Source organism: Podarcis gaigeae (assembly GCF_964106915.1).
Source record: "Podarcis gaigeae genome assembly, chromosome: 2".
NCBI lineage: Eukaryota > Metazoa > Chordata > Lepidosauria > Squamata > Lacertidae > Podarcis > Podarcis gaigeae.
In genome coordinates this window covers 82,005,967-82,028,477 of record NC_139679.1, presented here as the reverse complement: position 1 = coordinate 82,028,477, position 22,511 = coordinate 82,005,967, and the positions used below count along the sequence as shown (strand labels likewise).

The window sequence follows — 22,511 nt, the reverse complement described above, 5'->3', positions numbered from 1 at the left end:
TTTTTGCATGAATTAGCATTTATGAGAAGTTTGAGAACTGGATTTAAGTGTGCCTCTACAAGTTATGTTTCCCACTCCCTGTCTCTGAATTGCTATTGATAACCTGAAATGTTTGTTTACTATTCTGCTCTAAAATTTTGCATACAAGATTGTAAGCATACCGAAATATCCTGTGGTGTTTTTTCATGGCATGTGAAACTTGCTATATAATTTTAAATGAAGGAGAAGAATGAACTTATTCCTCTTTGGAGTAGCCTTGAAAATCAGTTTTATTTTCTTTGTTTCTTTTTTTAAAAAGATTGTGCATCTCTTCCTCCCCTCCCTTAGTTTTAGTTACAATATTGCTAAGTAGACTAATCATTGCTATGTTTTTGATATTCAGATAAAGAACTACAGCAATTCATCTGGTTAGATCCAAAGGTGCCAATCTGTGAGCTTGGCCTCTTCCACAAGCACATGTGTGCTGTCTGATTTAGGAGGAGTGTTATTCTTCTTGCATGAACTTTTGTCTTAGCTCTTGAATAATATATTCCATTAGCCATTGGAACAATAGTTCACAGAACAGTACCACTCCCAGTACCACTTCAAATAGCAAGCTTGCATGGCTTTTTGATTTTACTAAAGTCATTTGGGTATTCCCAAAGGAGTAATTGCTGATGGAAAAGCTTCTGTCAACAGAACCAGGAGGGAAGCAATTTGGTGATTCTACCTGCCCACTGGAGCCCCCTTTCTGCAAATAATTTTTCTTATAAAGTTCTTATAAAGTGGTATAAAAATTTTAAAAAAAGTTCTCCAAAGAGCTGACCCCCCCATTCTGCTTCACCATCATTTGAGTGATAGTGTTGGATACATTTCATCACCATCATTGCTATTGATTATTTTCCTGAAAGCAGGTTGTTTATTCATATAATGCATTTGTTTAATAGTTTTTTCCTCTGGATATCCATGTTATGCATTTACACCAGTGGTGGCCAAACTTGGCCCTCCAGCTTTTTTTGGACTACAACTCCCATCATCCCTAGCTAACGGGAGCAGTGGTCAGGGATGATGGGAATTGTAGTCCCAAAACAGCTGGAGGGCCAAGTTTGGCCACCACTGATTTACACAGTTGTTTTGTTATTCTCTTGAAATAACAGGTCTGCATCACCTTACCATGGCTTCACAATTGTGAATCGACTGAATATGCACAACTTGGTTGAGCCTGTAAACAAAGACTTGGAGTTTCAACTACACGAGCCCTTTCTTCTGTACAGAAATGCTAACTGTGAGTATAAACTTGGAATAATGTTGTTATCTAGGAGACCCCACTTTTTGAACTGCCCTGGACCACTTCTGCCATTAAAGTAATATACGTGTGACGTGGCAGTAGCTAGTTAGACTCACCAGTTCAGTTTCTGGGGTGCCACTCTTCCAGTTGTGTTCCATCCATAAACAGTGTTAATTCAGTGTGTTATATAGTCTTCTGTCTTTCTGTTTCGACACCTCTCTGGTCTTTTTGTGTCCTCGAACACCTGTCTCCATAATTCCAATTGATTGACTAGTAGCAAATAATGGTTCTTAACTGATGTGTTGAGGTAGGGAATATCAAAGGCTAGCAGAGATGGGCAGATGCTTGGTTAGGAGAGAGGCAGGGGGTCTTAGGAAGCAGCATGCAGTGGGTAGGCCATGCTAGATTTGAGCATGCATTGTGGCCCTTCTCCAAGTCACCACTGCTCAGAGCTAATTAGGGCTGGCACCCCAGCCAGCCGGAGGCAAATTGTGCCAAACATGATGGGCCTTATTCAGCACAGCATGTATTTGCTATTTTTAGCATTTCTGTCCTACCTTTCATTAAAACTATATTCCAGATAGGAAATGGGCACAAGCAAATTATCCCCAAAGATCATAATTTAATTACTTTAGTTTGGTACAGCCCTATTTCCTTTCATTCAAGGCTTTGCTATGAGATCAAACACATGTCACATAACCATTCTCTTGCCACCAGAGGTAATGTTTGCAAGGACCTGAGAAATTCAAAAAGCAGGATATTTTGAATCAGTTTGGCAAGTCTGCTGGATCATTGTCCTCTCTTGACCACAGTATCTTTAGCTGAGGGAGCAAGGCATGCACATCTCCAGCTATTTGTTTTAGGAAAAATTGTGTTTTTCCTGATAACAGTAACAGCTGGATTATTCTTTAAATCTTTTTTAAAAGCTAGCATCACATATGCTAATTATTCAGTATGTCACCAAAGACCCATTTTAATTTGTATTGAGAAAGTCACTAAGTTAACTTCAGAAGCTCTAGAGAAGACCGTTATGGAATTCCCATCTTTTATTCATAATATATTAAATGTGTTTGCAACATCAGTGATATGCTGTAGTTACCAAACTGCATAACGGGAAGCAATATAAAGCACTCAGTGACAAAAAGAATATGACTGCAAGTAAAAACATTTCTAGTATCCTACAGGGTTGGTAATTGTACCTTTCTCCATAAAAGGCTTAAAATCTAAGCATCAACCACTTAATAAATTCATAGATACAAATGTGATCAAAAATTTCAGAACCTTGGGTTTGTTTGGTTTTTAAATCAACAATTTTGAACTTACCTCTAAAGGTCTTAAAGAAGTATGCTTCCAAATCAGTTTCACTCACAATTCTTCCTTTGTATCTAATGTCACTGTCTTGATGTAGAGAACGAAATTCCATGCTCATATTAAAAGATAGGTGGTGGTATACAACGCTGAATTCTCAAATGAAGATATTGCCTGCACTTGTTCCTTTTCTTCTTTTTTGAGCTCTGTATGTCCTTTTTCCAGTTGAAATGCAGCAGCAGAGATATAATTCCAGAAGGATGTACTTGAAACTCTGTTACCTTGGTGGTAACAACAGATTGCTCCCTAAATATACTTTTGTAGCCAGGCAGTCTTATTTCGTTGCTGTGAAAATATCAAAGTGGATCCAGAAAGTTGAAGACCAGCCACATGTGGATATCAGCAGTGTTGTCAGAGTGACATGTCTTTGATCAGGGAAGGGGAATGGATCTTTAGTAACTGCTTTAACTCTGCCTTCTCAAGAAAGATAAGGAGTGGGACTGCTGTTGCTATTTCTGTAGAGAGAAATGGTAAAATTGCATTTAGGGTGTTTATAATGGAGTTTAAGTTGAGGGCAGCCAAACATGTAGAATAGTGTGGCGCAATGAGCTAATGTGTTAAACAGCAGTCACTTTCTTGTTCTGTGTTCTGTTGCAAAGCAGTTATCTCTTTTCTGTCTTCGATAGCTAGCTTTGTTCAGGACAAATCCATTAGTACTTGGCTTTGATATCCTCTTAGACATATGTTTTGTTTCACCGTGCTAATAACTCCAGATTAAATCAAAGACTCTTCTCTCCCCTTCCCCTTCCCTTTCCCCTTCCCCTTCCCCTTCCCCTTCCCCTTCCCTTCCCCTTTCCTTTCCTTTCCTTTCCTTTCCTTTCCTTTCCTTTCTTAGCATAACCTTTAACAGAGGTCAGCAAACATTTTCAGCAGGGCCACTGTCCTTCAGACCTTGTGGGGGGCCGGACTATATATATTTTTTGTGGGGGGGAATGAACGAATTCCTATGCCCCACAAATAACCCAGAGATGCATTTTAAATAAAAGGATGCATTCTACTCATGTAAAAACACGCTGGTTCCTGGACCATCCACGGGCTGGATTTAGAAGGCAATTGGGCCGGATCCGGCCCCTGGGCCTTAGTTTGCCTACCCATGCTTTAAAACCTTGAATTGTTACACCCTGTCTTTTATAAGGTATATTACAGTTGGTAGTTGTTGCTACTTTGCAATGAATTCAGCTCATATTATTACTTACAAGTTTTCCCTTGAGTTAGAAAATGTTTGTGAGAAAATGTCGCTTGTATTTACAGTGGTACCTCAGTTTATGAACTTAATCTGTTCTGGAAGTCTGTTCTTAAACCGAAACCGTTCTTAAACCGAGGCTCACTTTCCCTAATGAGGCCTCCCGCCACCGGTGGCCTTCCACCATTCGGATTCCGTTCTTAGAATGAGGTAAAGTTCGCAAACCAGGACACTACTTCTGGTTTTGCAGAGTTCATAAGCCAAATCATTCGTAAACAGGACTGTTCTTAAACCGAGGTACTGTCCCGGAGCAACGCAGACCCAGTCGGTGAACTCCAATAAGGTTACAGTACCACTGTATTATAGGGACGCAGGTGGCGCTGTGGGTTAAAGCCTCAGCACCTAGGACTTGCCGATCAAAAGGTTGGCGGTTCGAATCCCTGCGGCGGGGTGCGCTCCCGCTGCTCGGTCCCGGCGCCTGCCAACCTAGCAGTTCGAAAGCACCTCTGGGTGCAAGTAGATAAATAGGGACCGCTTACCAGCGGGAAGGTAAACGGCGTTTCCGTGTGCGGCTCTGGCTCGCCAGAGCAGCGATGTCACGCTGGCCACGTGACCCGGAAGTGTCTCCGGACAGCGCTGGCCCCTGGCGTCTTGAGTGAGATGGGCGCACAACCCCAGAGTCTGTCAAGACTGGCCCACACGGGCAGGGGTACCTTTAACTTTTACCATTTTACCACTGTATTATTATGATTTATTAAATTTCTATACTGCCCTCCTCACAGGGCAGTTTCCAATAGTACATACCATAATAACAAACATAATAACAAACAAAACCAGTACTGTACCCACCCACCCCACATACTTGAAAATGGCAGAGATTGTTTAATTAGCCAAAGGCCTGGGAGAAGGGGAATGTTTTTGCCTGGCACCTCAAGATATGTAATGGCAAGCCACCACAGAAAAGGCCCATTTTCATGTTCCCACCTTCTGGACCTCTCGTGGAGGAGCCACATGAAGAAGGGCTTCATATGAGATGGTGGTCCTGAGCCATTTAAGGATTTATAGGTGAAAACCATCACTTTGAACTGGGCCTGGAAACTGATTGGCAGCCACTGCAGTTGGACCAGGATCGGTGTAATATGCTCAAACTGTCTTGCCCCAGTGAGCAACCTGGCCATTGAACTCTGCAGCAGCTGAACTTTCCAAACTGTCTTGAAAGACAGACTTACATATATAATTGTGTTGCAGTAATCTAACCTAGAGGTTACCAGAGCCTAGATGACATAAGTTGGGCATATCCAGATAGGGGTCAGATAGGTCTACCAGCCAAAGCTGATAGAAGGCACTCTGTCCCACTGAGGCCACCTGAACCTAAAGCGACAGCAGTGGGTTCAGAAGTACTTTCTAACTGAGTATTATTATTTTTTGTTGTTTAGGACATAGCTATGAACCAGTTTTCTTAAAAGATCATTTTGCATTGCAATAGTCACCTGCTTTCAAAGATTTAATATTTCACAATGCTTAATGGAATCACATCTCCCCATTTTTATTTAAGAATTTGTTTGTTACTGAATCCCAATTTTTGTTAACTATGGTTTAGTGTTTTGTGTGAATACAAGGCCACAAGTTTCCTGTTCCATGGAATTATGGGCCTGCTAGCTTGATCCAGTTCCCTGAACCTGTTCTATTATATAAATTATCTGTAGTATATTATATCTTTTTTAGAGTCCACAGTTATTTCACAGTTATTACTAAACTGGGCATCACTCATCCTGCATCTTCATTTTGTCTCTACCCAAGTAGCAGAGCTACTCTTCTTCCTGTTCCCATGCGATGGTTTTCTTAAGAGTGCCTTTTCCTTTGTGTATCCTGCTTCATATCCTTTGCTTCCTTTACCCATCCTCTCTTGGGACTCTGTTATTTAGCCCGTTACTCACTTTGTCTCTCTTCCTCCGGCTGCCTTGCCTCCTGACCTTGAGTTTCCTTCTTGCTAGATCCCTTTTACTACTTTGCAAGAATAGAATGAAGGTTTATAGCCAGGAAGGTGACACAGAAAGGACTCTGTATATGTGTGTCAGATGAAAGGCTAGAAGTACAGAGTGAAGGAAAAGGAAAGACTCATGCAGTCTGACAGATTTCTGGTTCCTTTCGTTTAGACCTTTTCTTTTTCACTCCCAGGGCAGAAAGTGAAATAAACATTTTTAAATGTATTTAACGCTTATACAGAATTCTCTTTTGAGTTAATGTTGTTAACTTCATATCATTTTAATGGTACAAGCGCACACATACCTACTCAGAAGTAAGTCCCACTGAACTAAATGGGACTTACTGGTACATCCAGTTAACTGTATAACGTTAAATACAAAGTCAAATTTAAGCTGCTACTGACTTCTAAGTGAATGGTTCATAATTATCACACACATATAACTGGACTGAATGTTATGTTGATTTGCACTGCACTTTGGGTTCTGCACTAGTCTTAAATGCTCATTTTATCTGACCTGCCTGTAATTTAACCTGTCAGATCAGGAGCTTTTAACATGTAACCTTTTTTTGGCCTAAGATTAAAGCTTTTGCCTGGGAACAAGATGTTTGTTTTCAATATGGTTGTACATATTAAATTGTTCACTAGCAAGTGTAATACCATAACCTAACATCTGTTTTATTATTTGCTGCCCCTGTTTCCATGAATATTTGAAATTACCCAGTAGTACTGCTCATATGTGCATAAATCATTTTAAGTACAGAATTTGTAATCTATGCATCCTGCTGTTTTCTATTTGAAGACACTCTGCAATCAAAATGATGTAATAATAATAATAATAATAATAATAATAATAATAATAATAATATATTAACTGTCTTTTTTTAAATACCTTCCTCAAGTATCAATTTACAGTATCTGGTTCTATGACAAGAATGACTGTCACCGAATAGCAAAACTCATGGCAAAGTAAGTATCTCATTTTTTAAAACAACTTTGTGTTATTTCTAGTTTGCATTTTATAGCATTTCCTATAAAACCATGTATCCTTGCCAATATTTGTGCCGTCAGTAAAAATTCATGTTAACTTAGTTTGTAATGTACTGCTTAATTTTGTGCTTAGAATAAAGGCCATTTACTTTCCCTGTTTGCATGCAATTCTAAGCCAAACTATGTCTTAGCACCCAGGCAATGTGATATGAGCTCTCTTATAGTGCATGCAAAGTTTATACATGAGCAGAACAGAAGTCAAAATATCTCGAGGATAATGCTATATCAGATAGCCCTGGTACCTCCAGTATCAGACACTACATGCCTCTGAATACTAGCTTATTTGATGGGTGGATTAATTTGTTTAATTAACTTTCCCCTCCCCCATTTCTTCCGAAAGAAGCCCAGTATGGCAAACAGCAAGTGAATAAAACAATTCAATACAGATTCAGACTAGACAAATCCTATTGCTGGGGATCACAGTCAAGAGAGCACTGTTGCCCCTGTGTCCTGCTTGTGGGCTTTCTGTAGACACCTGGTTAGCCACTGTGAAAACAGAATACTGAACTTGATAGGCCCTGGGCCAGGTCCAGCAGGACAATTCTTTGGTCAAGAAGTTATCATAAACTGGCTCATTTTTATAATTGTAAAGTAACAGAATTATTGAATGGGTGCGATCAAAATGAGTGAGGAGTTGCAGTGCATCACTGTACGTAACACTACTGATTCTGCAACCCAATGCTGGGTTCGATTTCTGGACAAACCAATGGATAAGAGTGGGGATTAGATTTGTGCTGGAGAGAGAGGGATTTATACCAAGTAGCACACGATCCCATGGCTACCAGTTTTTTAACCGTGGTTACAATGTTAGGAGCATTACATCCTCATTCATCCAGTGATACAGAATCCAAATTCTCAGATCTGAATCATGCAAATTAAGATTGTCTGTGCCAATTAGCGAAGGTTTGCCTCTCTTCTTGTTGTGTAATTTGGTGGCTTTATCGCAGCGTGTGCCCAGCATGCCCTCTATATTACCTATAGTAATGTCATGTCTTGGAGGACAAACCACACTTATTTGGCATCAAATAGCTGCATCAGCAAATACTTTAGAGCTCAGAGAACGGACCACTCTCAACCTTCTCCAGGGAATTTAATGGTATTTATGATCTTCTGTTTCTGTGAGTTTTTCATTCTAGACTGGGGAAACATTAATGTAATGATGGAGTAAGCTATTGGGAGTTAACTTGCCCTAGCATCCTTTCATGAAGAGAAGATATGGCGTGATTGACATATTCTGTGATTGTTGTGATATCACCTTTTGGCTTTCCCATCAGCTGCCTGTAATATAGCCTGATGCTTTTGACATGGCATTTCCTGTTCTTAATAATCAAATCTACTCTCACTGCAGGAGACTAGATTAAAAAAAAAATCACAACTCCATCTCATTGAAGGTTACTGTGTGTTAATTCAGGCGGCTTTGATCTTACCTGTTTCAGGAAAGTGGACCATTAAGTTTTTAGCAGGCTACCAAGTAGGGACCAAGCACTGGCTATTCTGAGACAGAGCCTAGATCTCCTGCCCCTTTCCCTCCCATTTTAAAAGCTTTGTTGAAGGAAGCTTTTTTTATAGGGTGACTGGATGCCCTCTGAAGCAGAGTGGTGTTGATACCCAGCCACCCATCACCTTAAGCCACATCTGCATTATACATTTTTAAAGCATTATCATACCAATTTAAATAGCCATGAGTTCCCTCAAGAATCCTGAAGACTGTAGTTAAGGGTGTAGAGATTTGTTAGAAGACCTCTATTTTCCATTACTCAGCTACAATTCCCAAAGTTCCCTGGAAAGAGGGAGTGATTGCTACACTGCTATGTTTCCTAAGGATACTTTGGGGGGAAGCCATGGCTATGTGGTATGATACTATATTAAATGTATAGTGCAGTTTTGGGCTCAACTTCTGAGAGGCATCTACGTTTGTAAATTAGCATCTCCAAATATTATGCATCAGGGGTGTCATCTCGTCCTCGGGATTGTGGGTGCCTGCCGCTGCAACACGGGCGTGCAGCGTCACACACACTACATGCAGGCATGTGTGTGTGACATCACATGTCCATGTTGCGGCGGCGGTGGCTTCTCTTATTCCTCCTCTCCGCAGCTAGCGGTGCACTGTTTTCTGTGGGGAGAGGCTCAGACTCGGAGGCAGAGAGACTCTGCCTCCACGTCCAAGCCCCACGCCCTGGAAAAGGATGCCTCGCTCACTGGCTGCAAGGACGGAGCTGAACTGCTTCTCTCCCTCAGAGGCAGCACCACTGCTGCCTGCTGGCTTTTCTCATTGACTTTGAGGTGGCTCAGCCTCCACAAGTCGTTACTGTGGGAGCCCACGGCCCCCTGGAGATGGCTCCTATGTAATGCATATTTGGGTCATGGGCTTGTGCCCTGATACTTTAAATTTCTAGCAATGTTCCTGCTCTGGACCAGTGAGAGAGGTTATGGTAAAATAATAGTCTCCTTTAAAAAAACACACACACACACACAAAATTGATATCCCATCTTTCTATGCATATGTAGACTGAAAGTTACATTTAAAACAAAATAAATGTGACAATATAATCCACTTGCACAGTATATTGCAAAACAGAAGCAAAACAAACCTTTAAAAGGCTCTGACTAAAATGCAAGTTGAAATAAAATAGTCTGTAAGTGTGCACTTGAAAATAGGCCATGAAGGGATCAGACATACCTCTCAGTGACTAGACTATATCATTTGTATTTTCCCCCTCTAATCTTATTCTTTCTTATACAGAATTTTGCACACAAACACGCCATCCAGCTGATGAGAATCAGGCTCTTCCCATAATGCACTTAGAGCTTCCCGTGATAATTTGTGCCAAAAAATGTCATCATAAACTGGGCTCTATTGTTTGACAATAAAACATTTTTGGAGTAGTGGCTAATAAAGGATGTTATAGAGGAATCTCCTGGTGTTGTTTTTTGATGGGCTGCTTCTGTATTTCGCACTGTATATATTGTACATGTCTACAAAAGTGGGAAATGTTCACATGAAAAGTGAACTGGGGAGTCTCGGTGACTGAGCACATTTACAAGTAGCCCAAATTCAAAATTCCTTCAAATGCGCGAAAGCTTTCTGTTTGTGTAAGTGATCTGCTTTTTTTTTTAGAAAGTACATTTACTCCTTCTACTAACTTGAAAATGGCCTAACTAGGTCATAATCAGTGGAATCATAGGTGTTGGTTTACAGTATTACTTGCTCCCATTTACATGGCTTTACTGTTAGGTTATCTAAATGCTATACATAACCACTGTATAAAACCCTGCCAGTTTTGGGAAGTAGAAACCAGCAATGAAATTGAAATTATAAAATTCAGGTTTAGAACATATAGCTCCGTTGGGGTTAAGATGTGCACAGAATTCATGCAGCATGTATCCAGTTCAAAATATGAAACAAACTGCTTCTATAGTGAATGGTGTGTTTTGCTGTACATTTTTAATAAAATCTAATCATACGCTGTTTTCCCCCTCCTCTATCATAGAGTAGTGCAAGAAGAAGCTCAGAGATCCCAGCTGCTGTTCCAGGACAGAAGAAGTGTCAGCAGGATTAATGGATGCACTGATATCCTAGAGATGCTTAGCAAAGCTAAGGTTGAATATGAACAGGTAAGGAAAGTATCTGTATTAGAAATCAGAGGTCAGGCTTGCATTACATATTTTAGTGGGAGCCAAAATAAACTTGGTGTACCTTTGCTGTTGGATGATTATCCCTCAAGGATTTCCATTCATTCATTCTCTTTTCTTTTTCTAATAGTAAGCACTGGCAAAATGGGGCTGTCCTGCCTTGTTTTTCTGGATTTCCATTGATGTAATTTTTGTGTGTCACTGTACATAATTAGGCTTTTGAAATTTAATTTCAGTCTCAAATGGCTGCTTTTCTGGAAGCTGAGATAAATGTCAATGGAGGTATTGCATACTATTACTCAAGGTTCATGTTCCTTCTGTGCAAACTTGATTATATTTCTAAAAGTCCTGGAAAATTGGGCAACAACAAAGTTGCCTGTATTTTAGTATCCCCCTAGCACAACTTCACACTCTAGAAACTTTCCTTACAGTTTTCAGTACTATAATACAGTCTGTTTTCTTTCTCCTTACCCAAACTTGCTGAAGGAGAAAGAGTGAGCAGTGAATCATCATAGGCAGTGCATGGCAATATTACAATGCCTCAGGGCATGTTGAATCATGAAGCAAATGGCTAAGGGCTTTCATCTATCCTGGAATACCAATTTTAGACACATTGATGTTTATCCAAGCTAGAATAAGTTGCTGTACCTTTTAAAAATGAAAACAGTAGCCTGTCATGGTTTATAAAATAATGGCGACATAATCTGTCTTGGCTCTGACAGTATTGACTGAAAACTTATAAGGAGAAACAATGAGAGAGAGAGATTTTTTCCTCAAACTTCTGTTTTATTTGAGAGAAGGGGCATAGTTATGTGAGTTAAACATGCAAATATGGTTTTGCCTTAGTATTTTACATCTGATCAGTTTAAATTTCTTCGTTCTAAGTCTAATGCCTTCCCAACCTTCACCTTCGGTAGTAATCTATCTATATAATGTAGAGTTGTCTAGCTCACCCTGTGCCTTCTTAATTGCATTGCAACCACACATTCATTACTGCCTAGGTTCTATTAACTATGGCAGTCTCCCCACCATCCCTCCAACTCGCCTGTGGTGGGGTGTCCAGTCCTTCAGAATGTGTGCACCGTGTACGTCTCATCTACTTTCAGCCCCCACCCATCTTGTTCCCTCCCTACTCAAGGAGAGATGTTAAATGAATCAGGTAGGACTAGAGGTAATAAGAGACGAGAGAATTAGCAAGTACTTATTGATTTTGATTTTTTTAAGGTGGTGGAGTAGAATAAATTAAGAAAAGGAGCAGTTTCAATGAGTTGGGTCCAGAGTATCTCCTTCCATTTTTTGAAAGAGGCTTGGATCCACCAGGAGTTCCCATTCATGGATGAGAAGATGACTTATGGCAATTTTCCCATGAAGCCTTATTCACCACCTGCCACACTTTTCTGAAAGGTCCCCTAGTGCTAGAGTACACCTTTCAGGGAGTGACGGGAGGAAGGAGAGGTCATTGAAAATACTCCCCCCTCCCCCTCTTCATGTGTGGAATGTTTTGTGGCCACAACGCTGTTCATGGGATTTCTCAACACAATTCAACAACATTGAGACATTAACATTGTTATTACTGTATCTACATAATGGAATAAAGAAAACCTTCACCTCCTAATTTTCTGCTTTCCATGCTGTTAAAGACAAAGGAGAAGCCCAGAAATAATTTGGCAATCTTAATCATGTGAACCATTCTGGAAAATATGTCACTTGATTAAATGTATACACCATTCTGTACACTCAGGGCAGGTTGAATTCATTATAATGCTGCCTCTTCCATCTGTGGGAGACAGGGACTCTGACTCCACATTCTTGCACATACTTTGCATAACTCCTCCAGCTATTGAAATGTGCCCTAAACCACAGCTATCCAATTTGGTTTTCAGAGGTGATGCTTCTAAATATGCAGATCTGTAAAGTACCTGTTTAATGAAAAAAATGAGAGGGAAGCTTTAGAAATAAACTCCTGGTATAAATTGAATTAGTGTTTTATGTTGTTTAGTTGTGGGTTCTTTCTGTTGCTGTGTCATGTGTCTTACACATTATTGCTCCTAATTCTTTTAATTGCATGCTTTTTCAAGCATGTGTATGTTTTTATGTCATTCCTCTTACTAATTCCTTGCCAATTATCTTGAGTCTATAATAATTATAGATGAATTTGCATTTTATAGAAAAATCTGCCTAGTACAGTCCAGATGGATCATAAAATAATCCTGCTGTGCAGCCCACATGTGATGGGCAGAGAGTCGGCATGAGAATGGGTAGCCAGGAGTGAGAAAAGAGCTTTGTAACTGCCTGAGTGATTTAATATAGGATTCTAAACCAGCTTAATCTTTCATGTACTCTCTGCATCCAGTCCATATGTGAAAATGAATGAGTTTGGTTAGTGGTTCTTTTTTTTAAATAGCTAACTTTCCCCCTCCCTCTTCAGAAAGATTATAACACTTTTTGTAACCTGGCCTTAAACAAGCAACGATACTTTGGGATCGCGTTTACAAACAATGAAATTGGGCTTAAATTCCTTACCAAAATGTTAGCCACACTAAAAGTGCAGGAAATTGGGGGGGGGGGAGGCAGAGACACGGCAGACGGGGTATTGTCAATCTATTTTATGAATTTTAAATCTGTAAGATAAAGTAAATCTTTACATATTTATGCAAAGTTGTAGTGATGTGGCAGGTTTCCATTGCTGGCCATGATTGCAGTTTGCTACAGCCGGCTTAACTTCCTTGTGTTGATGGTCAGCTCATGAAGCTTGAAGCTTATACTTGGGGAAAAACTTTGCGTAAGGTAATATATCGACTGAATTTTTTCTCCAACAGCAGCAAAGACTGTCAACTTCAGCTCTGTTGACTGCATCATAAATGGCACACTCAAAAGATTTAAACTGGCAGGTCTCTTGAACCATGAAGCTGAATCATCACTTTATTTTAGTGCTGTTAGTACATTTGCCTAATGCCTGGAAACATGCTGGACTCATGACTGTTCTAGCTAATTTTATAATTGTTCTGTGTACACCTTGGTGTGTATTTTCACAAGTGTAAGCACATCTACCCTTTTAGAGGACGTGCACCCGGTTGTATAGCTGTAAGAGATGTTTAAAAACTCTGTTGCGTAGACATTCTGTATCTTCTCCATTCATTTGGGTGACCCAAATGGCCTGAGTCATGCATTCGTGTCTAGCTGACAACAGCTGGGAGAACTGTTTGGGTTGAAGCTGGGTGATGCTGGCCATGATGTTTCATCAGCTTCTGATCAAGTTGTGCCTTTAGCATGACACTGGCAGAACTATCATAGGATTGTGCAATGCGATAACCACAATATTGAATAGATAGTATGTTGTGAAAAGCATAAAGTTCAGAGAGAAGACGAGCAGGCGAGGAAAAGATCTTCCTGGGAGGTTTATAGAGGGGTGCGGAAAATGAACACGTCTGAGTGGGAATTAAAAACAATAATGCATTTTATTTTCTAGAATCAGAAGAGTGACCTCATTAGTTGGACACAACCAAGTGCAAATCCCACAAAGACGGAAAATACAGAGATTTCAGAGCATGGATCATCAATGTTACAAATGCAAGACCATGTATGTTCATTTTAAAGCACTGTGACACTACTGTACTGTTTTGTTACCTTTATAATAAATGGATCATGGGGCTGCATCCAGTGCTTTTTTTCTGGGGGGATGCAGGGGGGCGCATACCGCTAAACATTTTGTGAATCTTTGTCCTTTTATCCATTTACTATATTTATTCTTCCTGATTTTAACTATAAAATGGTGTTTTTCTTGAGTCAAAATCAGAGTACTCCTTAACATTTTTACAGGAAAAAAAGCACTGGTTGTATCCAATGGTAGTATTGAGAGCCAAGGCACCCCATTTTCACCAATTCCCCCCAACAATTGATGCCCTCTGTGCTATATCCCATAGTGTTTCAGAGGGTCCTCTTTTGAGGGGCATAGGGGACTTGTCCTGGGTAGGAGGGATCAGTAAAATTGGGGGCCATGTTTTGTGCAAGTGGAAGTGCTTAACATCAGTGCAGAGCCACCAGTTAGAAACAACCATTATGAGTTTATAGGTCCTTCTAACCAGAACATGGTGTTCTGTAGATTGCATTCAGTGTTGTTCATAGGCAGCTGTTTGGATCCAGCAGAGGCTTCTATAAACAGAAGGGGGTGGGAAATAATTTTCACTGATTTCCCCCTTCCCTCTGGAGAACCTCCAGAACAACTTGGAAAATCACTTGCCAAAAACAAAACAAACAGAAACCCCCAACCCCCTCCCTCTTCTGCTGGATCAAAGAGCCTTTTGTGTACAGAAGGGACAGCATTGGAAACAACCCCTGGGTCTTCATTTTAAAGGTATAGATGACCTCTGTGTTGAAGTACACCTGCTGAATAATCACATATTATATTTGTTGGGGCTGCCTCAGGTGGCGTGATCTCAAGCTTCCCCTGCTGCTTTAAAAACAACAAGAGTTCCTAACACAAGAGAAACAGGCTAGACTAGAACTTTTCTTTTCCATGGTGCTTTAAGCTTAGAAAGAAGAATGTGAGAACCGTGAGTGCAGCATTCATGACTCTGTTGTATGTCTAAACATGGGGCAGCGCCCATTGGATTCTGCCCCTTCTGTAGGTTGCTTTGACAGCAACAGTAGGGAAGTCTGACCACCCAGGCCAGCTTTTGGCCCTCATGGGACATCGTAAGGCTTATTAGTCAACTAAACAGGAGCTTTGGCTAAGAAGTGAGACAGATAGCCAAGAAAGATACTGTATACTAATACAGAAAATTGGTTGCAAGAAATAAGATGAGCAGGTCTTGTGCCTGCTAATAGTGCCATCTAATGGAGGAAAAGGAGCAGTGCACAATTTAATCTTGGAGAGTCTCCTTCTAGAAATGGGGTTTTAGGGCCATTTTGTCTTACTGAAGCCACTGAGGGTTTTTCACAGATCTACAAGGAGGATGTTGGATGTTTCAATTTTTAAATTGATGCAGTTGATCAGAAGTAGTCTTATCTGCCTTTTTGGCTCTTAATGGGGTTTGGGGTGCATAGTCCCAATTATTAGTATGGAATTGAAGATTAAAGTGAACCAGGCTGTAAGATTCTAAAATGTTACTCTTCTACATCATAGGAGTTTTTCCCATCCTTTTTATTTCTCTTTCTCCACCACCTTTTTTCCGTTTATTATTCTCTTCTCTCCCTCCCTCCCTTCCTTTTTGGTGTCTTCTATTCTGGGCCATTATTGGGATTATACAAACATGGAAGGTAATGGGTGGCTGGTGAAGGACACTGTGTGAGAGGCAGGGTGGCTGGTGAAGGACACTGTGTGAGAGGCAGGGAAGGGAAGAAAGGGAATCTCTCAGGAGATAACTGGAAGGGTCAACCCCATTCTCTGTGAGACAAGGGCTAAGATCTATTTGAGAGAGGACGTTGCTATTTCTTTTTCTTTTCATTTAGATTTGTTTGTCTTTTATTATATTGTATTATGAAACGGCTTCCCAAAAAATTATGATATAAATGAGTTTTGCAGTTCTGAAAGTGGCAGGGAGCTAATTTTCTCACCATGAATATTTGCTTCTTTGCAAAGGGAGCAAATAAATCCTTGCAGTAATAACACACAACCCCATTTCTCCTCCATGCTGGAGCCCTGCCTTGTGTACAGTAACACACCATGCCATGCAAAGTAACCCAATACCCTTTTGTTGGCCTTCTAGCAGCTCATTCCTTCCTATGCCCATGTACAGAGCTTACTTCTACTTTAAACTCCTTTTTTGCACTTATCTATTATACTTTGCAATCTTTACAAATAAGAACTACCAGTACTTATTTGTGAGGCGAAACTGATAATTCTTTGGACTGCCATGAGATAGGATGGCAATATCTGTGCAGAATGGGTGAAGGAGTATGAAAATAAGTAGCTTCTTGGGGCAAGTCTGCTTATGGCTCCATCATTTTTTTAAGTCTCCTGATAAATATTCTCTCCTTAAAGGTATATGCAGATGAAAATGCTTTGCAATTTTAAAGACAATGAAAAGCAGTAGGAAAACAAACTCTTACAATTGGGATTCCAAGAATTGGTTGTTAGCGTATAGTGTTTCATCGTGATATTCAAGTATATTGTGCCACATAAGTATAAAAATATTGTTGATAAAACCTATGGCCCGTAATGTGTTTTTTGCATGGCTTTACAACTTAGCAAGCTGTTCTCTTTTAAATTCTACACACTACCACTAATTTACTGGAGACTTTTAAGCTGAGCTTCTGGTTGTTCTTTTTTTCTCTATTTCTAGCCGTGCTCATCCATACCAAAACACCTAACAGTGGAAGAGTTATTTGGAACGTCATTTCCAAAGGAACCCAGTACAGTTTCCTACTCTAATCCAGAGAGAACCAAGAAGCCTGACTCCTCATGCAGAGAGCACAATTTGCTCCTTCCTTTTTCATTTGAGCAGTCGACAGTGATCCATCAGCCTCTGGGGAAACTGGACGGCTCCAGCTTCAAAAGTAATTCTTGTACCTTATTGCCACAGGAGTGTATGCCGCCCTTACTGATTGCCTCACCTTCTGCCCCACAACCTGAAGTGAATAAAGCTTCAAACTATGCCGTACAGCTAAGCCCTAACCTTAATTCCACTCTGGCCACAGAAGCTCCCTGTGTGCAAAGGCTTCAGAGCGGCAGCACAAACAATAACATGCTGCAAGTTATGCAGCAGGCTGCCAAGCAAATGCCTCCGCTTGTGAATCAGCAGCCGTCTGATATGAACCACGGTCCGCAGAACATCACTCCCAGTCAGAACCAATTCTTAACATCTTTGGCTGCAACCAGTACAGAGAGCGCTTCGAACATGCCGCTTGCAAATACGGATCTCCTTCAAAAACTCAGGTTGACCCCACAACATGATGTTATGCAGCAGTCGGCAAATAAAGCGCCAGGAGCGTCTAACTCTTCTTCTGCCGCTAGCCAGCTGGCGACCCCAGATCGTTTCAAAGAATCCCACACCAAACAAGCCCTGACTGGTAAAGCAATTCCACCTGTTCAGGTCAGTTCTCCTAGTGTATAATAAAATGGTTAGAGTGTTATCACACTGCTGTTCACAATAGAGAAGCAGGCCCAGGTATGGAGGCAAGTGGGTGGAGGGAGTGCAGCCCAGGTGAGCTGCAGAAGACCAGCTTCCCATCAGCTGTCCTGCTCTGCTGCCACTGCACGCCTCTCATGGCTTTTGCTATTCCAGCCTCATCAGCATGGAAGGCCACGGAGGGAAGTGGCAGCAGAGCAGGACAATTGCTGGGGAGCTGCCCCAGCTTGTCCTGCCTGTTCCTCTGTGGCTTGCCTGGGCTGCTGCCTAGGCGAGCTGTGAGGGGGGGGGGACAGAAGTACATAGCTTGGGCGAGCAAAATGAGCAGGGGTTGCTGCTCCTAGTAAATTAATATATGTAGATTTCTTTAGCAATAAGGTTGATTGTAAAAACATTGGTAGGTTAGTGCTGTTAGCAGCGGTTCTCATGTTATTAGCCAATGTTATTTGAGTCTGAAAGTGCCAACACAATTTCTTTCTTGCCAATGGGTGAATTGGACGTTTGTATTGGATACTAGTCTTGTAAGGGGTGCTTTATAACGTTGTTCTGGCTAGGCAGTTAGTTATATTTTAACAAGGTTGGGATTTCAGTGTTTTTCTTTAAAAGTGATGTATTGATCAGAACACTTTGGTCCAATACAGATGAAATTCTGTATCCGGCCAAAACAGTATTTGTTGATTATGTCAGTAGAGACTAGATGGTCAGAGAACTGTGCTTGAATCTGGAAGACCAAGTCTCACCTTTCCAAGCAACCATGCGGTGAGGAGGAGTACAGTATGTAACTGACAATTTTGGTTCTGAACTCTTATAATAGGTTACCTTAGGTATCTTATTTAACAAATGAAGCAATAGCATGTGTGTGTGTATGCATTTTTTAAAGGGGAAAATGTAAGAAGAATGGTGGATTGTTCAGATACTACGTATTTCTTTCTTTAAAATTGTAGGTTGCACAGCAAAGCAAGGAGCTTGAAACATTTTCACACCCCAAAGCTTTGTCAAAGGCAAGCCAAGTATGTATTTAAATCCTTGCATCACCAGAGTGTCTTTCCCTGTCTGGATTTGTGCAAAGGCCAATTCTCAACAAAACCTGGTTCCATCCAGGCTGACAACCCAATGTGTCTTGAATCCTGATCCCTATCCATTAATTAGGATGACCTAGTTCTCCTTTACTAGTATACTCCTTCTGGAGACCTCCAGGTCTTGCAAGAATTGAAATATGCCTAGCCAACAATCCTTTCCCTTGTAGCTCATAAAACAATAATGCAATTGGCTGCTCTCTATAAAAGTGCCCAATTTTTCCAGAGCACATTTTAGTAATCTCTCATTTCTTTGTAAGATCGAGTTTATATGCTGGTACAAAGAGTCCAAGAAGGCATCAACAATTGTACTGCTATCCATAGTATTGTAAATTGCTACAGAGTTCTCTTTGAGCTACCACATCAGTATGCCAGAATAAAAATTTGGGTTTATTAATTATTTCCTGAACGGCGTTGTGATCCAGGTTGGTCACACTGGTTACTGTTAGCATCCATAGCTTTTGTGAGGCCCTTTCAACTTAAGCCGCTTCATTTCTGCATGCAAGTCCCTGCAGCTTGTATAATGTTGGAAGCGCCCAGGTCACATAAGAGCCAGTGAAGCAGCCGCTTCTTTTGCCGGTGTGCCAAGGAGCTACATCACTGGTTCCTGCTATTTTAACTGGGACTTCAAACAGTACCAGAAAGGTGATATCAGAAGAGTCTTTAATATATTTAGATAGTTCTTTAAAAATGAGGGGGGAAATCATCCCCATCTCATTTGATTTCTTGTTTTTGCAGGTTGCTTCCCCACAGTTTGCTGCAGCTACAACCACAATGGCACCTTCAGTCCTCTTGTCACCTAGTGTGTTCCAACAGTCAGCTATGAAGTCCTCCGACATCGAAAACAAAGTTGGTTCCTCTTCTCCTCTCACTCTTGGAGCAGTAGATGTTCCAACATTACCTCCGACAGTTCTTACTAGATCTCAGCTTCAAGAAACCTTAATATATCTAATAAAGGTACAGTCAGTGACTCATTTGGACTCTTGATTCAGAATAAAGTGCTGATTATAAGTGGGTACCATAAAGAAGGTTAGGAGGAATAACACTGATAGGTGTATTAGATCATTTAGCAATAAAAGTAGCAACTAGAGAACTGTTAGCAGTATTTTAAGTGGTAATGATATTGATAGCCTTAAAAACATGAGAATTGTTAATTCAGTTAAATGACACAATTATTATTAAATATGCTAACGTAAGTGTCATCTACCAAGGACAACTCTCCAAGTACACTCGTTCTGAGTCCTCCCCGTTTAGGGTCCATTTTGTCGAACATCCATGGCAAACCCAGAAGTACCGGAACGGGTTGCTACTCACACATGTGCAGAAGCACTAAATCACACTTCTGCACATGCGCAGAGCGGCACTTTGTCGAGGGTCTCTTTCATTGAACAGATCCCGGACGCAAAAGGAGGTATGACTGTATCTCTCTATCTAAGGAATTTGAGGCAAGAGGTATGCACTTCAGGACTGATTCAGAAATATTTGGAGTTCATATTTCTAAGCCAAATGATAACAGCTGAAGGGGGAAAGTGGATAAGCAGGACCTCCCAAGTGGCAAATTTTGTTTTAAAAGTCTGCTGTGGCCATGGCACCTGAAATGTGTTGGGCACGTAGAGGGTTCTGATTTTTGAACTGTCCAAATTGTTCACAATCAGAGGAAGAAATACGTGCTGTCTGCATTTTAAAGAACTGCTCAACCTTCCCTTAGTTCACTTCTTTTGAGTGAATCTAATCTGTAAGTTCAGAAGGATGGGAAAAATAAAGATGGAAGATGTTTGACTTTATACATGAAAACCTTTAGCAAAATAGGTTGCAAAGTTGTAGTTGGAGATCACAAATCAACCTGCTTTACCACAGGAGTTTGTTCATTAGAAGTTCCAAGTGGCTTGGCCATTCTCAGTTTATTCTGTTATGAAATATTTGAGAATTCATTGACGCTCGTATTTAGTCAGCAAAAGCACACTGGCTGACTTGAAAAATTGTTTTTTTAGTTACGTATTGGCTTCAGCTGCAAGGCTGCTTTGCAAATGTGCCAATAAATCCAGTGAATCACAAAGAGAGATCTTGCACCTAGGACAGGCTTACATTAAGAGGATTGTTTTGCCCTTTTTGTCATCACCAGGGTCACAAACCTTTGTGCTACATCAGGGCTCTCTAGTTCTTTCTATACTGATATCAGTAAGTCTTGCATACAGTGTACAGATCTAAAAATAACAGGACACAGAAATTAGTGTTTTGGTAATAGAATTGTTAGGAATAAAATGGGCCTGTACTCGGGTCACATAATCAGCTTTGTGGCCTCTGTTTTGTTTCTTTGTAGTTTTTTTTCTGCACAACCTGCTGTTTCTTTTCCCCTGTCAGAACCGCAAGTGAAACAAAGAAACTTGCTGACTGTGAATGGAGGGGAGAAGAGCCCCTTTGAACAGAGGTCAACTGTCAGCAATTTTACTTTGTAATTAAAATCATGCCGCACTTTCAGTGATCTTGAGAATGTGCTTTGTGTTGTCTTAAACCTTCACAAATGCTGTTTCTGACCTTTAGTCAGCTCTCTGCTTTGTGTATGTCCGACCTGGTTGATAATATTATTATTAAACTCTGCTTCCCTTCAGTGGAGGAGTATTAAAAAATACAATGTTCCATAAGCTACCGTATTTTTTGTCCTATAGGATGCACCGGCCCATAGGACGCACCTCGTTTTTTGGGGTGGGGAATGAATAAAAAAAAATTATTTCCCCCCTCCAGCCGCGGCTGCCGCCCCAAGCCTTGCACACGCCTGCCCGAAGCACGGGGCACCCTCCGGAGGGCTCGGTGTGCTTCGGGCGGCAGGCTGCCGCCCCAAGCCTCGCGCGCCCGGCGGGAGCTCCTGCCGGGCGCGCAAGGCTTGCAGACACTCGTCCGAAGCACGGGGAGCCCTCCGGAGGGCTCCCTGTGCTTCGGGCAACAGGCTGCCGCCCCAAGCCTTGTGCGCCTGGCGGGAGCTCCTGCCGGGCGCGCAGGGTTGCAGACACTCGCCCGAAGCACGGGGCACCCTCCGGAGGGCTCCGCGTGCTTCGGGCAACAGGCTGCCGCCCCAAGCCTCGCGCGCCTGGCGGGAGCTCCTGCCGGGCGCGCAAGGCTTGCAGACACTCGCCCGAGGCACGGGGCACCCTCCGGAGGGCTCCGCGTGCTTCGGGCAACAGGCTGCCGCCCCAAGCCTCGTGCGCCTGGCGGGAGCTCCTGCCGGGCGTGCAAGGCTTGCAGACACTCGCCCGAAGCACGGGGAGCCCTCCGGAGGGCTCCCTGTGCTTCCGGCAACAGGCTGCCACCCCAAGCCTTGCGCGCTCGGCGGGAGCTCCTGCCGGGCGCACAAGGCTTGCGGACAGCTTCCTGAAGCCTGGAGAGCGAGAGGGGTCGGTGCGCACCGATGCCTCTTGCTCTCCAGGCTTCAGCGAAAGCCTGCATTCGCCCCATAGGACGCACACACATTTCCCCTTCATTTTTGGAGGGGAAAAATGCGTCCTATGGGGCGAAAAATACGGTATATGTAGATCCAAAATGCATAGCTCATCTGATTGTTACATTTATTATAACTAGAGTTCTTTAAGTGATGAATGAATAAAACAATTTAAAACACCAGTTCAAATAAAACACCAGTCAAATGACAGCACAGAACCCATGTAAAACAAAACAGCTGGAGCAGAGGCTAAAAGTCAAGTAATAAAACAGTAATGGAGAGCCACTACACATCCTCACTAAAACCACGTTCCAAGTTACCATTAAATGTAGATATAAATGAATTAATATAGCTGATTCTTAAGAGAATAAGAGAGGATTTTTTTACTATGGCAAGATATTAAAATAGGTGAGAGGCGAGCCTTTTCTGGGAGGTGATTCCTCTCTT

The 22,511-nt window shown here is 41.6% G+C and overlaps 1 protein-coding gene across 2 annotated transcripts in view; it reads left to right on the top strand.

Moving 5' to 3' along the window:
• Window positions 1–22,511, top strand: part of DCP1A (decapping mRNA 1A) — a 38,376-nt gene that overhangs the window by 9,848 nt on the left and 6,017 nt on the right. Inside the window, exons 3-9 of one of the 2 annotated variants that reach the window (XM_083727047.1) lie at window positions 1,137–1,264; window positions 6,705–6,771; window positions 10,344–10,467; window positions 13,955–14,065; window positions 16,770–17,519; window positions 18,500–18,556; window positions 19,370–19,588. In XM_083727047.1, coding sequence (XP_083583173.1) covers window positions 1,137–1,264; window positions 6,705–6,771; window positions 10,344–10,467; window positions 13,955–14,065; window positions 16,770–17,519; window positions 18,500–18,556; window positions 19,370–19,588 — 1,456 coding nt within the window. Of the gene's footprint in view, window positions 1–1,136; window positions 1,265–6,704; window positions 6,772–10,343; window positions 10,468–13,954; window positions 14,066–16,769; window positions 17,520–18,499; window positions 18,566–19,369; window positions 19,589–22,511 lie in introns of both variants that reach the window. The other variant, XM_083727046.1, reaches the window with a different exon arrangement.